Source organism: Akebia trifoliata, chromosome 11 (assembly GCF_017979445.1).
Source record: "Akebia trifoliata isolate Shusen 1 chromosome 11, ASM1797944v1, whole genome shotgun sequence".
NCBI lineage: Eukaryota > Viridiplantae > Streptophyta > Magnoliopsida > Ranunculales > Lardizabalaceae > Akebia > Akebia trifoliata.
In genome coordinates, this window is record NC_141385.1 from 33,528,182 (window position 1) to 33,547,202 (window position 19,021).

The 19,021-nt window shown below is 36.2% G+C and overlaps 1 protein-coding gene across 4 annotated transcripts in view; it reads right to left on the reverse strand.

Annotated features, from left to right (window-relative positions):
• ALG12 (homolog of asparagine-linked glycosylation 12) overlaps positions 1-19,021 on the reverse strand; it is a 78,782-nt gene that overhangs the window by 4,428 nt on the left and 55,333 nt on the right. For all 4 annotated transcript variants that reach the window (XM_086460283.1, XM_086460282.1, XM_086460280.1 and 1 more), the window contains 4 exons: positions 1,961-2,047; positions 1,799-1,866; positions 678-746; positions 389-471 (listed from right to left, as the gene is read on the reverse strand). In XM_086460283.1, the coding sequence (XP_086316409.1) occupies positions 389-471; positions 678-746; positions 1,799-1,866; positions 1,961-2,047 (307 nt within the window). The remainder of the gene's footprint in view (positions 1-388; positions 472-677; positions 747-1,798; positions 1,867-1,960; positions 2,048-19,021) is intronic.

A 19,021-nucleotide genomic window follows, 5' to 3' on the forward strand; every position in this document is an offset into this window, starting at 1 on the left:
TACCAGTAAACAGCATATTCATGAAATAGCAAACATTAGCTTCATAGAGTAGACATTGTTATAATGCACATATCATTTGCTCGTGCATATTTTTATAGTTAATAGAAACTATTTTTTTTTTCCTTTTTCTTTTGTCAATAGAAAAGTGGGTGAATTCAAATGCTTTTGGTATTCCAATCTGACTCAATGACACATGTTAGACTTAAGACTCCTTTGCCGTAGTCCATTTCCCACAGGCTGACATAATAAATGCTTGCAGATCCCAACAAGGATGATTTAATCAATGAGATTTGGTGTCTGAGATCATTTAATATGACATCAACAGGAATGTTTTGTTCTACAAAAAAAAAAAAAAAAAAAAAATTCAAGGTATGGAGAGAGGCCTCACCCAGCTGATGCAAAGCTTTTAGAGCATAACCACCCGGATAGTTCTCATATGATGCCATGAACGTAATGATAGAGCATCCTAGACTAAAACAACCAGAAATGAGTGCATAGGTACAATGCATGGGTTACTTGCAATAAGAATAGAGAGCTACTATTGCCACACCAACTTTACTTATGCCACACCAATTCCTATATAAATCACAAAAAATTGCACACAGTTGGTGTGGCGTTAGTAAAAATTGATGTGGCAATAGCAACTCTCTAAGAATAATAGTCATTACACTTCCAACCTGACTAGAAGAGATCCAAGCATAATGACATAAAACCACTTCCAGACACCTTTCTTCCTATTGTTGTAGCTGAAAAGAATTGAGATGAGAAATCATTGAGTTTAATAGTAACTTACAACCAAGGAAAGGAAAAAAAAAACTCGAGTCCAAATAGAAGTTGAAAATAAATAATTGTGTTGGAACAAAGGATACATGATCAATGCTTTCCATGGGTATCAATGGATAATGAAACACTGAGGTACTCCTTGGTTACAACCATGTTACAAAGTTTTGTTATGTTTTGGAATGTGTAGGCAGAACAATCTAGTTTCGACCAAGACAGGAACAAAACATTGAAGGTTTCGGATTGTCTCAAAATGTTTTGTAAGTTGACATCATATCGGTTTTTATCTTCCGAAATATTGTGTCAAGAAGAGATTTTAAAACTTGGTTACAATTACAACCAAACAGTTTAGTAACGTTAACACAATGAACTCATATGGTGTCCAACTTCAAAATAGGCCATGTTTGAAAGATTTATTCAGATGGAAAAAACACAAAGCAAATGTTGATCATGTTCTACTCATTATTTATGGCACATGCATTCACCATGAGAACTACACACAACACAGATTATCCTTGTTACATGGCTCCGAATAAAGAGAAGTCAAGGAAAGCCATTTGGGCACGTTGTTTTTAATAACAGATACTCACCTTTTAGAAGCAATTTGGTTGTTACAAAATTAAAAAAAAAAATAAATAAAAGAAGAAAAGAAGAGTGCCCTGTAACGAAAAACAGAAGAGCCTAAATTAGCCCCCCTTCTTAAATATTGAATGCTACAAAAGACAACTGTTTGATGGGTCCCAACATAGATCAATTGTTGTTTGCTGATCCTTGGATCCTAACCATCAGATGGTCAAGATCATCAATAAGACCTCTTTATGGCCTAGAAATCTCACTGAAATATGGAATTTATGGGTGCCAAATACCAAACGGCAAGACATGATAGACCCATATGATATTGCTGTCCTGACTAGTGATTAGTATTTTTCCATTTGAATATTAGATTAGATTTTGGTACCTTATCTAAAATTACACTATTATCTTAGTTGACAATAATCATAAAAATTATGATACATACAGTCTGGTAGCTGCAATGGCTGCTGATAAATTGAATATAGGAATTGCACCAATTACAAAACGAAGTTCCTGCGGCATCAGAAAATATGGTATTATGTATGCATGCACAAATAGCACTAAAATTCAGTAAATCGAGTTGAAATTTACATTCTATGTTCGAGACCTTGTGTGGAAGCTTCGAGTAAAGCAAAACAAATGAGAAAACGGGCAGAATGTACTGCAAGATCCTGCTATCCAGTAGCATGCCAAGCTACAGCAACAGAAATACACTGTCAAGTAATGTAACAATAAATTCTAATGCTTAATTAAACTAGAAACATGTTTGATGAAAAATACTACTTTCAACAACGAAATAATACCACATTCAATTATTAGACAAGTTTAAACTAATAAAATTGACTTTACAATACAAAAAGAGACAATACATTCCTGCATGGATTGGTAGCGTACCTGACTTAACCAAATCTCTAGACCAACACATTCCAAGACTGAGTGATACTTTGAACTATGGATAATTTGCATCCTTTGTAAACACTATGTACTATAGTATTCAAGATCAATGCAAGATGGACACGTGTCATTGTCCGAACTAATATGATGTGGCAGACACGGGAGATCCACAAATCCAATAAATCAACACATCTAGTTAATTTATAACATATCTTAAGAAAGATAAATGTACGCAAATCACTGCTTTAACTAGTTCTAATAGCCGATTGAGAAGATAAGAAAGAAAGAAAGAAAATAAGGTATTGTGAGGAGTCAAAACCACAAAGAACTTGGTGGAATCAACAACACCAATGAAGGCTTGATGGAATCAACACAATCTCTAAACAAAGCTCTCAAAATTCACTATATTTCATTAGTATGGAAAATCTCTGAAAATCATCATATTTATAGAATCCCTAAGAACTTCAATCCTGCTAAATACAGGTAGTAGGAAAGATTTTATGGAAAAGTAAGAGATAAAACTTTCATTATGGTTGAAACCAAGATTTCTTAAAGGGAAATCTAGGAAAACATCCTATAGGGTGCTAATCCAAGCAATCCCAGGAATTTACTATTGGAAATATTAGAATAGTTATCGATAAAAAAAAAACAAAAATATTAGAATAATTAGTTCTAGTTTGACTACCATTAGTTTATTTCTATTATTTTTTTGTAAGGGCATTTATGTCCATTCCCTTATTATTGACTATAAATATATGCCAAGCTTTCATTATGAGACTTGATTTTTCTCTTCTAAAATTCTTCTTGATATCAGAGCCCTCTACCTTCCTTATTTGAGACATTTGCGACCATTGATAACGATGAGCGCCATCGCCATGTAGTTCCCTCTCAGACTTAGTCCCCTATCATTATCTTTGTTCCATATACAGATCAAATGGCTCTTGCAACCAATTCAGGTTTCTCTACTCCCGTACTCAAGGATCCGAGAATCGAGGCTGTGGGAAGTGTGGACGTGGTAAAGGAAGTGGTCTTACGTGTAGCCACTATAGGAAGATGGGCCATGAGAAGGCCCACTGCTTTTAGCTTTATCCCCAACTGTTGAGATCTTATGGGGGACAACCTTGTGCTGTGTTATGAAATCTACCTCCGTTGATCTTGCTTTCCTTGGAACAATTGATTTGCAACATCTCCAGACACATTACAACTATTGTACAGGATCAACTCTAGGTTCAGATTCCCTTATCCTTGACAGTCGCATCTGTTACCACACCTTTAGGTACCTTTTCTGCATTTCATGTCACTCAGTTTGGTTCTGCTCCTCTAACATGAGTAATTGATTTTGGTGCCTCTGATCACATGACTGGTGAGTCCAATCATTTTATTTCTTCCATTTTTCCTACTATTCACAGTAAGGGTATTATCTCCTTATCCCCTGGTTTTCCTCTTGATTTTATTCTCCATATTCCTCACCTATCACTTAACTTTATGTCTATGAGTAGTATTACCAAATCTCTAAATTGTTCTGTAACATTTTTTCCTACTCACTGTGTCTTTCAGGACCTGACTTCGAGGGGGATTTTTGACAAGGGGTATGAAAAGGATGGGCTGTACCTGTTTGGAACTCCACCTACTGCTGCTCTAGCTTCCGTCTTCCCACTCACTGGGAATCATACTTTTTCTTCCCGGACTTTAGACTTACGGCATGCTCGCTTATGACATGTTAATTTTCAGCACTTATGTTCCTTATTTCCTGCTTTAAAAAATTCTTGTAGTGGACATAAATTTTAGTACTTTGTGTGTGAGCTTTCTAAACACACGTACCTCGCATGCATAGATTTAATGCTATTTTTTATTTAGTTCATTCTAATGTGTGGGGGCCTTCCCCTGTTATTGTTTTTAATGGTCATAGATATTATGTAACATTTATTGATGACTATTTTTGTTGTACTTGGATTTATTTAATGCGTTCTCGCTCTGAGGTGCTCTCTATTTTTGTTAATTTCCTTAAAATGATTCAGACTCAGTACAACATTACTATCAAATCTCTTAGAACAGATAATGAAAGGGAATATATTTCTGACGAGATTCGGTCCCATCTCTATGAGCGTGGTATGCTTCATCAGTTAACTTGCCCATACACTCCTAAGCAAAACGAGGTGGTGGAACGAAATAATCGCCACCTCATGAATATCGTCCATTGCCTTCTGCGAGGGATGCATATTCCCAAGTCATATTGGAATATGACAATTCTTACTGCTGCTTTCCTCCTGAATCGTGTTTCGATCCGCACCTAGGGGGACAAGTGCCTCTTCATGCTCTTCAACTTGATAGCACTATCTTCCCTATTACACCTAGAGTTTTTTGGTGTACCTACTTTGTTCAAGATAGAACTTCCCATTGCACCAAACTAGATGACAAAGCTATTCATTGTATTTTCTTAGGTTACTCATCTATGTCAAAGGCGTATCTGTGCTATGATCCCTTCTCTCATCGTATTATTCATTCCTTAGATGTCACATTTTTTGAAAATGTTCCATATTTCCGTGCTTTATCTTCTTTGCAAGACTCTTTTCTTTTGCAGGATCCCTCTCCTATAGTGCTACCATATCCGGTGTTCTCTCCATCTTCATCTTTGTCGTTACTGCAGGTTTACTCTCATTGCTCTCTCCCCTCTCCAACCTTGCCAACCTCCTCCTTAGACTCAAGTATACCCCCTTCTACATTTACTCATGTTTTTTCTATTTCTGACTCTCACTTACATAATGAACTTTGCAAAAGTAAGCGAGAGTGTGTTACTGATCACCCTATCGCCCAGTTTGTTTCCTATCAGGGTCTTTCTCCTTCCTATCGAGCCACCACAGACTCTATTTGATCTGTATCTGAGGTTTTACACGATGCTAAGTGGACTAGAGCCATGACTATTGAGATGGATGCATTGCAAAAGAATCACCTAGGTAGGAACTTGTTTATTTTCCCTTTGGGGAGCGGACTGTTGACTGTAAATGGATTTTCAGGGTCAAGTATCTCACAGACGGTACCGTTTATTGCTACAAAGCCCGCCTCGTTGCTAAGGGATTTACACAAACTCTGGGAAAGGACTTTGGTGTCATATTTGCCCCTGTAGCCAAACTTTCTATTTTCCATCTTCTTATCTCTTTAGCGGCATGTCATTCATGGTCCCTTCACCAATTTGATGTGAAGAATGCATTTCTAAATGGTGATCTGACAAAGGTCATTTATATGGATCCCCCTCCTAGGTTTCGTCTTCAAGGGAAATATGTTGCCTTCTCAAATCTCTGTATGGCCTAAAACAGTCTCCGCGAGCCTAGTTCTATCGTTTCTCTGAGGTCATTCTATCTATGGAGTTTTCCAGATGCCACTCTGACCATACTTGCTTTATTCAACGAGTAGATGACGGCAATACCATTGTCTTGGTTTATGTGGATGATATTATCGTAACTAAAGATAATGCACAATGGATTGACAGAGTTAAAAGGCAATTGGGTAGTGCTTTTAAGGTTAAGGGCTTAGGTCCGCTCAAGTACTTTTTGGGGATAAAGGTAGCTCACTCACGTCGCGGTATTTCGTTATCTCAACGCAAATACACATTGGATTTTCTTCAAGACACTAGTATGCTTGGTTGTTGTCCTGCCTCTTCCCCAATGGATCAAAATCATCGTCTTCATGCCGAGTCTGGGGAACTTTTATCTGATCCTTCATCTTATCAGAGACTCGTAGGCCGTTTAATTTATCTAACACTAGACTGGATTTGACTTTCGCGGTTAGTGTAGTCAATCAACTTATGCATACTCTGCGTATCTCATTTTGATATCATGCATTGTATCTTTCACTACTTGAAGTCACGTCCTAGTCTAGGCCTATTTTATTCATCTACTGTTCAGCCAAATTTATCTTGTTTCACTAATGTTGATTATGCAGGTTCTCTTACAGATAGGAGATCTATGTTTGGTTTATGTACTTTCTATGATGGTAACCTTATCCCGTGGAGAAGTAAGAAACAAAGTGTGCTTTCTCATTCTTCTGCTGAAGTTGAGTATCGTGTTATGGCTCTTGGCACATGTGAGCTCTTTTGACTTAGATTTTTGTTGACAGAGTTGGGATTTCCTACTGTTAGTTCCTCCTCGATGTTCTGTGACAAGTCTACTATTATACTTGTATCTGACTCAATCCTTCATGAAAGGACTAAGCACATTGACGTTGATGTTCACTTTCTCAGGGAAAAAGTTTAATCTGGTACACTTGCGACAATCTTTGTTTCTTCTTCAGATCAACGGCCGATATGTTAACGAAGTCTGTTGGACCTTCTGTCACTAACTCTCATCTTGCCAAGTTGGGCCTAGTTGATATATTTGCCCCAGCTTGAGGGAGAGTATTGGAAATATTAGAATAGTTAGTTCTAATTTGACTAATATTAGTTTATTTATATTATTTCTTTGTAAGGGCATTTATGTCCATTCCCTTATTATTGGTTATAAATATATGCCAAGCTCTCATTATGAGACTTGACTTTTCTCTTCTAAAATTTTTCTTGTACAAAAAACCTAAAAACTCTAAAAGCCAACTTAAGAATTACGTAATAAATTATAGTCATCAATTTAATGTAACATAAATATTTTCCCAATAATGACGTAAGCACCCCAATTTTTATCACCTCTACTTATAACAACTGTTTAGACACAGATTTGATGCCCAAAACATTAAGATCTCCATACATGTCCTGAGATAGTTGTCCTCAAGACAATAAATTTCAGTTTTTGTATCAATTTTGGTCATCTTGAAATTGAAAATATTTGTAGAAATATTTTTATCGGTGCATAAATTAAAATACTTTTCAATAAAACAATAGAGGTATTGAGGAAATTTTTCATTAAATGTACATGAAACACAATCATAAGTCATCAAACTACAATAAGCAACCACATAGAGTGTTAGAAAAGATCAGTACTGTTCCACCTCTCGCAACTGTATCTAAGAGCTTGATAGATAAAAACAACTCTATTATACATGAAACTGTGAATAATCATGTCACATTAATTTTTTCAATGGATAGACTACTAAGCACTACATGGACACATTATTATAAATTATTCTAAATATATGAATTAACTTACTAATATATCTAACAAATTATAATATGAACGACATATATAGGTAAGCTAAAATGCTTACAATAAATCAAAGAAGATAATATACATATAACTAACCACCGATAATTAAATCTACTAATTAATGATATTATGTGTAAATTGTAATTTAATCCTTACTATAAGGACATTTTTTTTGCTTGCTATAATAATTTTTTCCAATGTTTTCAGACTTTGGTCAAACTATTGTTTATTGGAATAGTTCTACTGAACCTTTTGCCTTTTCTAACTGGAATTTGATTATTACAATCGAAAATTTACTACTCAACAAAATATTTTGCAAAATGAACAATGATATCCAATCAAAACATATTCAAAAAGGAACTGCAAGTTGAATTACCTTATGGAACCCTATGGAAATAAAAACAATTCGGAATATATCAATTTTTTAAAAACGTAAATGTCACAATTTAACACAATGGCTGTTGTAGATCTCTAAAAAGCTTTACATCTCATCTAATGGATTCTCAACAAGACATCTAAAAAAGAATTATGTTGCTTTGAAGTTAACAATATTTAGGCCCAATGAGATTTGAGAACCCGAACCTCCTTTTCTAACAACTGCTCTTTGTGGATTCAGAAACTACGAGCTTCCTCTGTCAATATATGTATTCGCCTAGTACAACCCATCTTGAAGAGTTTCCCATAGAATCCTACATCTCAAGTCTTCTCTCGGAAGGGGGTTAAAATTTCAAAATATGGACCTTTAAAGATAAAATCATTTATTGATGTTGTTACTAATTGTTGTACTACTTTAGGATACTATGATATGGTTGGTGGTAATCTAGTAACATGCAAAAGTAAAAAAAAATAGTCAATAATTTAATGGGGACATCAAAACTTGAAGAGTAGATTTTTATTTTATTTTATTTTCTGTTTTAGGACTTTATTTTTATGTTTTTTGAGCTTATTTTCATGTTTTATTGGCCTATGGTCTTAATATAATATTTAGGGATAGTTTGATAACATTATAATGTCTTTTAGTTAAGTTTATAAAGGTTGAAAAATTAGGAGAGAAAGTTACGAAAATTAGGTTATTTATTTGGTATTTTAGTTTTATTAGAATTCTTAAATTTATTTTCTTTATATATACATTGTAGTAGGATTTTTTTTAAACGAAAAATTTGATAAATAAATAATGAATTTTTTTCATGGAGTTTCTTGAAGTGGACTCTCCACCATTTTTTTTATAACCGAAATTTCATTAATGGAGGACAAGAAATCCTCAAAAAGAGGACAAGAGAAAAAGAGAACAAAAAAAAAAAGCACAAAAACCAACTCCCACAACCACTCCATCACCCTTGAACCGAAAACCTTGAAACTTGTGGAACTATTTGCAACGAAAGAATAAAAATTCCACAATACAAAATTCATTTCCACCATTCTTGGTGTGATTCCAATGTTCTATCCTTTTATCCCATCTCTTATTTTTTTAATCTTTTTTTTTTCTTGATTTTCTTGTTCTTGATTATCTTTGAATTTTCTTGTTCTTGATTTTTTTTTAATTTAACTTTCTTGAATTTTTTATTCTTGAAATTCTTGAAACCCCTTCCCACATTCTTTAATCATCACCCTACAAATCTTAACTTTAACCCTAACCATTTCCTTTACCCTATTGACAATATCGTAATTTGCAAAACTTTGCATTTTACGAGATATAGTCATTGGGAATATGGTCTCACAACCAACCATTGGGGTTGACCCTAAACTTTTAATGTAACCTTATTGTAGCCGAATCCTTAACCCAATCCCAGATCAATTTTCCTAAACCACCATTTTTCTTTTCCTTCCGCATCGTACTGCATAAAATTTGGCATCATAGCCTGGTTTAGGCTACAAAAACTTAGCAGACCGCGTTGAGAGAAGATGGACCCAAGAAGCATGTTATTAGATGAACAAACAACTAAGTTGTCAAACTTATGTCAAAAATGCCACTCTTGGGCATATTTTCGTTGTGTTCGTGACTAAAGGAAAGTAAAGAGCACAGACAACGACATGAACATGGTATAAAGAGTTCATGCAACATCACTTATGTAGCAAGTGTAATTGTCGTGGACATTATAAATCAGAGTTCTCGAACTAGGAGAATGAACTAAATGTGATCAAAATCCATGTACCTAAACTCAAGGCAATTAATGAAGAAATTGAAGAAGAAATCTATGAGTCTGATTTAAGTTTAAGTGAGTAAGATTGACGAGTGTGAAGCATCATTATTGGTTCTTGAAGAAGAATCTAAACAATTGGCACATGAAATTGTGGAGCCGCTACATCCTTTACTTTTAACACCGCTTCCCTTGAAAAAGAAAAGGCGGATAATGTTTTGGATAAATCAATGAGTTACATTATACATAAAGCATTTCAAATTGTCAGCTTCAATTCTTGCCAAAAAATAAGAGTCCAACGATTATTTATTTGGTGTGATGATATCTATTGAATCGTGAAGGGTGCATTGGTTGAGAAGCAAGTCAGGATCAGATTGCATGTGGATTTTAGGGACTTGATCTGCTGGGGAATTACGACGATTTTATTTTGCCAATGACGAAATCTTCCCAATTGAGGAGAATTGATGGGGACATCAAAGCTTGAAAAGTATATTTTTATTTTATTTAATTTTCTGTTTTAAGACTTTATTTTTCATTTTTTTGGGCTTATTTTCATGTTTTATTGGCCATGGTCTTAATATAATATTTCAAGGTAGGTTGGTAACTTTATAATGTTTTTTATTTAAGTTTATAAGGGTTGAAAAACTAAGAGAGAGAAAGTTGGAAAATTAGGTTATTTATTTGGTATTTTAGTTTGACTAAGATTCATAGATTTATTTTCTTTATAAATAGACCGTATTAGGATTTTCTTTTAAAACGAGGAATTTGATGAATAAAGAGTTTCTTTCATGGAGTTTCTTGAAGTGAGTTCTTCATCATTCTTAGTGTGATTCCAAGAAACCCTTGGTATAATTCCTAGGTTCTATCATTCTATTTCATCTCTTTTTCTTTTAATCTAATTTTTTTTTCTATTCCTAATTTTCTTTGCATTTTCTTGTTCTTGATTTTCTTTTGCTTTAACTTTCTCAAGTTCTTGAATTCTTGAAATCCCTTCCCACATTCTTTAATCGTCACCCTACAAATCTTAACCTTAATCCTGACCATTTCCTTTACCCTATTGAAAATATCATAATTTGCAAAACTTTGCATTTTACAACATAGCCATTGGGATTGTAGTCTCGCAACCAAACCCTTGGGGTTGACTTTAAACTTTTAATGTAACCCTATTGTAGCCAAATCCTTAACCCAATCCCTGACTAATTTCCCTAAACCACATTTTTTTCTTTTCCTCATTGTCTTGCATCATAGTTGTTTGATTGAGTGTAAAGTATGAGTATCTCCTCTACAACCGAAAACTTGATTTTTGTGTTATTTTGGCTAAATTTGTACATATTAGAGTTAGGATTCAACACCCAAAAGCCCCACGAATATGTATTGTGATAACAAGGCAGGTCATAATCCAATTCAACAAGAGAGAACAAAGCATATTGAAGTTAATTGTCACTTAATTAAGGTAGAGACACATGATTTTTTCCTTTCTCTTTTCTTTTTTCTTCTCCTTCCTTGCTATTAGCCCTGAATAATGTTGGATAATATTACAACTCTAGGGATGAAAAGATGCACACATAAGTTTCATTTTTATTCCAAACTCAACTAAATAACCAAACAATCTAAATTTCTAGCAACACAATTCAGCTTAACCTAATGCATAAAATGATTGTAGAAAATTATTAACACGAAATGTATACAAACAAGTTCAAAGGAAAACACCAAGAAAAACTAATAAAAGAAATAAAATTTCAACAATCCCATGCTTTAAACAAGTGGCCTAGCTTAGTGTTAGAATTCTTATTTAATGTCGCGTGGGCTCAATACTTAAGCCTACACGACCCATGTCTTATTTCTCATTAATGTAAGGTCGTGTGGGCTCAATACTGAAGCCCATATGACCAACCACATGTTTTTAATATAAAAAAGAGATAGAACCCTATAGGGAGTGACTTACTCATTTCTCTTTTCTAGTTTCCTCCTCTGCTTAACCCTAATCTTCTAAAATGGTACCATAGCACTTCTACCATTAGATCTGCTTGATTTCTCTTCTTTTCTTCCCTTTTCTTAATCCCTTTCTCTTCCTTCTTCAATTTGATACTTCCAAACCCTAAGGCCTTGGTTCCAAACAGGGATTAGGTATTTGAGGTTTGCTTGCACCTAGATATTTATCTAAGACTTGGTTTGTATTCGTTTAAAGTGTTTATGAATGTTTGAGGAATTGGTTGACAGTTTTGAAGCCCCAAAATTTAATTTTCAAAACAACTATGTCAATACTGTCGTGTGAATAGTGCCACAGGAACAATGTATTCTATGTGAATAGAGTTTGTGAACAGTGCTAGGTGAACTTTTTTCCCTAGAGGTTTTTGGGTTTTGCGATTTTATTCCATTCGTTGTTTCATTGGCCTCTCAACCCTAGCTGCATTTCTTAGAATATCCCTTGAATACTTTATATTTTGAGATTTTTTTCATCTCCGTACTGGTTTTCAATTTACTCCTTCCCAGATGGCAAATTTGGGAATTTCTGATGGTGTTGGTAGAGGAGGTCGTAGTAAAAGAGACCACGGTGGTGATTTGAAGTGTACCTATTGTTGCGATTTTCATCTCCGTACTGGTTTTCAATTTACTCCTTCCCAGATGGCAAATTTGGGAATTTCTGATGGTGTTGGTAGAGGAGGTCGTAGTAAAAGAGACCACGGTGGTGATTTGAAGTGTACCTATTGTTACTACATTGTCCACACTGAGCAATTTTACTAGAATAAATGGGGTAAATCTGCTTAGGCTAATCAGGAGAAACTTCCTCAGAGTTCCATTGATCTCACTTCTCAAACAATATCTAGAGCAGCATCTTCTGATCTTACCACACAGTTGAGAGAGATTCTTCAGAAATTGACTACCTTGACTACAGGACCAACTCCACACAGTTATTTCAGGTAATCCCACATTTATGGTTGCCAAGTGTCCATCTGGGGTCATCGATTCAGGAGCTAGTGCCCATGTCTGGTATATCTTGTATTTTCTAATTTTCATTCTCTTAATTCTCACATCGTACTAGTTAATGGGTCCACTCGTAATGTAGTTGGAAAATGTGATGTTTTTCTAAACTCATCTCTTCCTTTACCTTCTACTATTGTGGTCCCTGATTTTTCTTTTAATTTACTTTTTGTTAGTTAATTTACAAAATCATTGTAATGCTTCGTAACCTTTTTCCTTTCTAATTGTCTTTCAAGATCTCAAGATGAGTAATAAGAAAGATGGATTATACTATTTAATGTGTCATTTGCCTCCTTATGTATTGAGAGGTTCAATTTCACCCTTTCAGTGGTACTTTCGGTTGAGTCATATGTCTTTGTCTAATTTACGTCGTGTTATTCCTAAGCCGAGTGCAGTGTCAGTTTAGAATGTGAAGTTTGCCAATTGGGCAAGCATCATTGTAGTTTTTTTCCTAGTCGTACTGAGAGTCGTCAATCTAGTCTTTTTTAAATAATTCATACAGGATATTTGGGGTCCATCAAAGAATAAAACGCTTATTTAGAAGAATTTCAGAAGAGAAAAAGTCAAGTCTTACAATGAGAGCTTGGCATATATATATAACCAATAATAAGTGAATGGACATACATGTCCTTACAAAGAAAGAATATAAATAAACTAATATTAGACAAACTAAAACTAACTGTTTTAATGTTTCCAATACTCCCCCTCAAGCTGGGGAAAATATATCAACTAGACCCAGCTTGGCAAGATGAGAATTAGTGACAGAAGGTCCAATAGACTTCGTAAGCATATCGGCCAGTTGATATGAAGAAGAAACAAAGACTGTCTCAAATGTACCAGATTGAACTTTTTCCCTGAGAAAGTGAACATCAACCTCAATGTGCTTAATCCTTCCATGAAGGATTGAGTCGGATGCAAGCATGATAGCAGATTTATTGTCACAAAACACCGAGGAAGAACCAATAGTAGGAAATCCCAACTCTGACAGTAAAGATCTAAGCCAAAGAAGCTCACATGTGCCAAGAGCCATAGCACGATATTCAGCTTCAGCAGAAGAACAAGAAACAACACTTTGTTTCTTACTTTTTCACGAGATAAGGTTACCACCATAGAAAGTACAGAAATTAGAGGTAGATCTCCTATTTGTAAGAGAACCCGCATAATCAACATCAGTGAAACAAGACAAATATGGCTGAGTAGTAGACGAATAGAATAAGCCTAGACCAGGACGAGACTTCAAGTAGCGAAGGATACAATACACGGCATCAAGATAAGAGGTACGCGGAGCATGCATAAACTAACTGACTACACTAACCGCGAAGGTCAAATCCTGTCTAGTGTTAGATAAATCAAACAGCCTACGAGTCTCTGGTAAGATGAAGGATTAGATAAAAGTTACTCAAATTCGGCATGAAGACGATGATTCTGATCCATTGGGGAAGATGTAGGACGACAACCAAGCATACCGGTATCCTGAAGAAGATCCAATGTGTATTTGCGTTGACATAACGAAATACCACGGCGTGAGCGGGCTACATCTATCATTGAAAAATACTTGAAAGGACTTAAGTTCTCAACCTCAAAGGCACGACTCAATATCATCTTACCCTGTCAATCCACTGTGCACCATCTCCTGTCAAGATAATATCATCTACATACACTAGAATAATGGCACAACGACCATCCAATCCTCGATGAATAAAACAAGTATGATCTAAGTGGCATCTGGTGAACCCCATAGACAAAATAACTTCTAAAAAACGCTGAAACCAAGCTCGTGGAGACTGTTTCAGGCCATATAGAGATTTGAGAAGTCGACATACCTTCCCACAATACTCCCCTTGAAGGTGAAACCCAGGAGGATGATCCATATATATAACCTCAGCCAAATCACCGTTCAGAAAAGCGTTCTTCACATCAAATTGATAAAGGGGCCATGAGTGACAAGCAGCTAAAGAAATAAAAAGACGAACAGTGGAAAGTTTGGCGACAAGAGCAAATGTTGCACTGAAATCTTTTCCTAGAGTCCGCGTAAATCCCTTAGCAATTAGTCGCGCCTTATACTGATCAACAGTCCCATCCGCGAGGTATTTCACAGTAAAGACTTATTTACAACCAACGGTTCGCTTCCCAGATGGAAGGGTAACAAGTGTCCAGGTGTGATTCTTCTGTAATGCATCCATCTTAGTAGTCATGACTTTAGTCCAATTAGAATCACGTAAAGCCTCGGATACAGACCGAGGAACCCGAATAAAGTCTGTGGTGGCAAGATAGGCTTGATAGGAAGAAGGAAAAACCTGATATGAAACAAACTGGGCGATAGGGTGATTAGTAACACACCCTCGCTTACCTTTGCGAAGTGCAATAGGTAAGTGAGAGTCAGAAATAGAAGGAACAGGAGGAAATGAAAAAGGGAGTATACCTGAGTCCAAGGAGGAGGTTGGTAAGGTTTGAAAGGGGGGTGAGTGACGAGAGTAAACCAGCAGCGGCAGTGAAGATGAAGATGGAAAGAAAACTAGAAACGGTAACACTATAGAAAAGTGATCCTACAAAAGAAAAGAGTTATGCAAAGAAGATGAAACACTAAAATATGGAACATTTTCAAAAAATATGACATCCAAAGAAAGAATAATACGATGAGTGAGTGGATTATAGTACCGTTACCCTTTTGACACAGGTGAGTAACCCAAGAAAACACAACAAATGGCTTTGTCATCTAGTTTGGTGCGATGGAGAGTATTATCTTGAACAAAACAGGTATACTCAAAGACTCTTGGTGTAAGGGGGAAGAGAGTGCTATCAGGTTAAAGAACATGAAGAAGCATCTGTCCCCTTAAGGTGCGGCTCGGAACACGATTTAGAAGGAAAACAGCAGTAAGAACTGCCATATTCCTATATGACTTGGGAACATGCATCTCTCGCAGAAAGCAACGGATAATGTTCATGAGGTGGTGATTCTTACATTCCGCCACCCTATTTTGTTCAGGAGTGTATGGACAAATTAACTGATGAAGCATACCATGCTCATGGAGATGGGACCGAATCCCATCAGAAATATATTCCCTTCCATTATCTGTTCTAAGAGTTTTGACAGTAATGTTGTATTGAGTTTGAATCATTTTAAGGAAATTAACAAAAATAGGGAGCACCTCAGAGCGAGAACGCATTCAATAAACTCAAGTACAATGAGAATATTCATCAATAAATGTAACATAATATCTATGACCATTAAAAATAGTAACAGGGGAAGGCCCCCACACATCAGAATGAACTAAGTAAAAAATAACATTAACTCTATGCATGAGAGGAATATAAGAGGTACGTGTGTGTTTAGAAAGCTCACACACAAAACACTAAAATTTGTGTCTATTACAAGAAGTTTTTAAAGTAGGAAATAAAGAACATAGGTGCTGAAAATTAGCATATCTTAAGCGAGAATGCCATAAATCTAAAGTTTGGGAAGAAAAAGTATGATTTCCAGTGAGTGGGAGGACGGAAGCTGGAGCAGTAGTAAGTGGAGCGCTAAATAAGCACAACCCATCCCTCTCATACCCTTTACCAAAAATCCTCCTCGAAGTCAGGTCCTAAAAGACACAGTGAGTAGGAAAATATGTTACAGAACAATTTAAAGATTTGGTAATATTACTCACAGACATAAGATTAAAAGAGAGGTGAGGAACTTGAAAAACAAAATCAAGAGGAAAATCAGGGGATAAGAAGATAGTACCATTATTGTGAATAGGGGTAAGACCCATCAGCAAGGCGAACCTCCTTATGAGTAGTAGGAAAAATAGAAGAAATAAAATGATTGGACTCATTGATCATGTAATTAGAGGCACCAGAATCAATGACCCAAGTCAGAAGAGCAGAGCCAGATTGAGTGACATGAAATGCAGAAGAGGTACCTGGAAGTGTGGTAACAGAAGCAACTGTCGAGGATGAAGGAATCTGGGTCTAGATCTAATCCTATACAATAGCTGTAATCTGTGTCTGGAGATGTTGCAAATCAATAGTTCCAAGGGAAACAGGTTCAACGGAAGTAGATTCCACAATAGCAACACAGGACTATCCCCCAGAAGATCTCAACAGGTGGGGATAGAGCTGAAAGCAACATGCCTTCTCATGACCAATCTTCCCACAGTGACTACACATAAGACTACTTCCTTTTTCACGTCTACGACTTCCACGGCCTCGATTCCCAGAACCGTAAGTACGGGAGTTAAAGAAACCCGAATTGCCTGCAAGGGCCATCTAATCTGTATCTAGGGCAGAGATAATAATAGGAGACTGAGTCTGAGAGGGAACTACACGGCGACAACGCTCATCGCTATCAATAGTCGCAAATGTCTCAAATAAGGAAGGTAGAGAAGTGGTATTAAGGATTTGTGTCAGTGCCTCAAATTCAGGTCGTAGACCCATGAGGAATTGATATGTATGATGTCGAGCAATCCTCTCAACCACATACCCGGCTGCCTCGGCAGACAACTCAGCCATAAACTCATAATGCGAGAGTTCCTCCCAACGGGACTGAAGGAATCCAAAATAATCTACAACACTTTGATTTCCTTGAGTAGCTTGAGCAATATCCCGGTAAAGCTCATAAATCCTCGAGTCATTACGAGCGTATGCATATGTCTGAGTAAGAGCTGACCACAAAGAAGAGACAGTCTCATGATACATAAAGATAGTGTAGATGCGTTGCTCCATGGAGTTAAATAACCATACAAGAATGATACAATTATCGATCTCCCATTGTTCAAATTTGGGATCAGTGAGGGGTGGCTTAGGGATGACGCCTGACAGCCAACCAGATTTTCCTCTACTGCCCAAATAAAGTCGCACAGATCGGGACCAAGACTGAAAGTTACGACCATCTAGTGGGACATTAGTTATACGTTGGATTGAAAAATTAGCCTCAAGAGTTGTGGTAGTGTCCTCAGTCTCGTGAGTCGTCATTGCACACTATGAACAGGAAGAGACTTTGGATTGAAGGGAGATTGCTGAAAAAACAACTGATTGCTGTTGGAAAAAAATCCGAAAAACTGCGCCTTGCTGTTGAAGGGTTCCACACAGCACTATTGCTTGCTATCGAAAGATTCCACACAACACTTGCTGTTGATGGAGGTGACAAATCAGGTCGCAAGTCACAGAACTGTTAATGGAGGTAAAAACTCAAGTCGTAGGTTACAGATTTTAACTTTACTGTTGTCGCAGGGTTAGACTAAACCCAAAAATAGGTGTCGCAGGTCATAGAACTGTCGATAGAGGTCACAAATCTGGTTGTAGGCCATAGATTTGAACTCTTTTACTGTCGCAGGTCTTAGAGTTGGGGTCGTAGAGTTAAAACGACCTCTTTGCCGATTACTTTGGACTCGTAGATCATAAGGGTTCAACCCAGTTGCTGTCGTAGGGTTCAAACGACCACTTTGCTACTGTTGTAGGGTTAAACCAACCCTAGATTAGGTATTGTAGGTCACAGTGGTGTCGTAGATCACAGAGACTCAACCCAGTTGCTGTCACAGGGTTCAAACGACCACTTTGCTGTTGTTGCATGTCTTCACACACCTTCAGATTGAGACGCAAATCCCAGGGCAGCACTTTGCTGCTATCACAGGTTCACAAAACTCTACAAGCCTATCGCAGGTCATCCAATCAGACTATATTGTTGTCTTAGGTCTTCACACAGAACTATAAGTATGTCGCAGGTATCGTACAACCCAGAGATACTCTCATATGACAACAACAAGGGTAGGAACCCTATTAAAGGCAGAAAAATTGAACAAAAAATACATATGACATGTAGAAACCCAATTGTAAGACAGTAAACACCGTGCAAATTTCTATTGCAGCATGTGAATAACAAATAAAATCCCTATCGCAACATGCGATTAAGAGAAAAAAAAGAAAAAAAAAGCCCCCTGAAGGGGAGAAAGTCCGGATGAGGTTGTTGTTAGGTGATTAGGTTTAAAGTGTAGTGGGATTAAAGATAAAAGAGAGAAGGAGAAGAAACGAGAGGGAGGGCCGAAGAAGGGTGTTAGGTTTTCCTTTAGCTCTGATACAAGAAAAATTTCAGAAGAGAAAAAGTCAAGTCTCATAATGAAAGCTTGGTATATATATATATAACCAATAATAAGTGAATGGACATATATGTCCTTACAGAAAAAGAATAGAAATAAACTAATATTAGACAAACTAAAACTAACTATTCTAATATTTCCAATATATTTGGTTTTCATTATTTTGTGATGTTTGTGGATGATTATTCTCGTATGACATGACTCTTCTTATGGAAAGATCACACTGAATTAACTCATGTTTTGTTTATTTTTTATAAAGAAATTTTAATCCAATTTGACAAACTAGTGAAAAGTATTCGTTTTGATAATGCCTTAGAATACATGCAATATTCTATTCAATTTTTTTGTTCAAATGATGACATTATTCAATAGATCAATTGTGTTAATACTTATCACTAAAATATTGTTGTTGAGCAAAACCATTGTCATTTACTTAATGTTGCTCGCA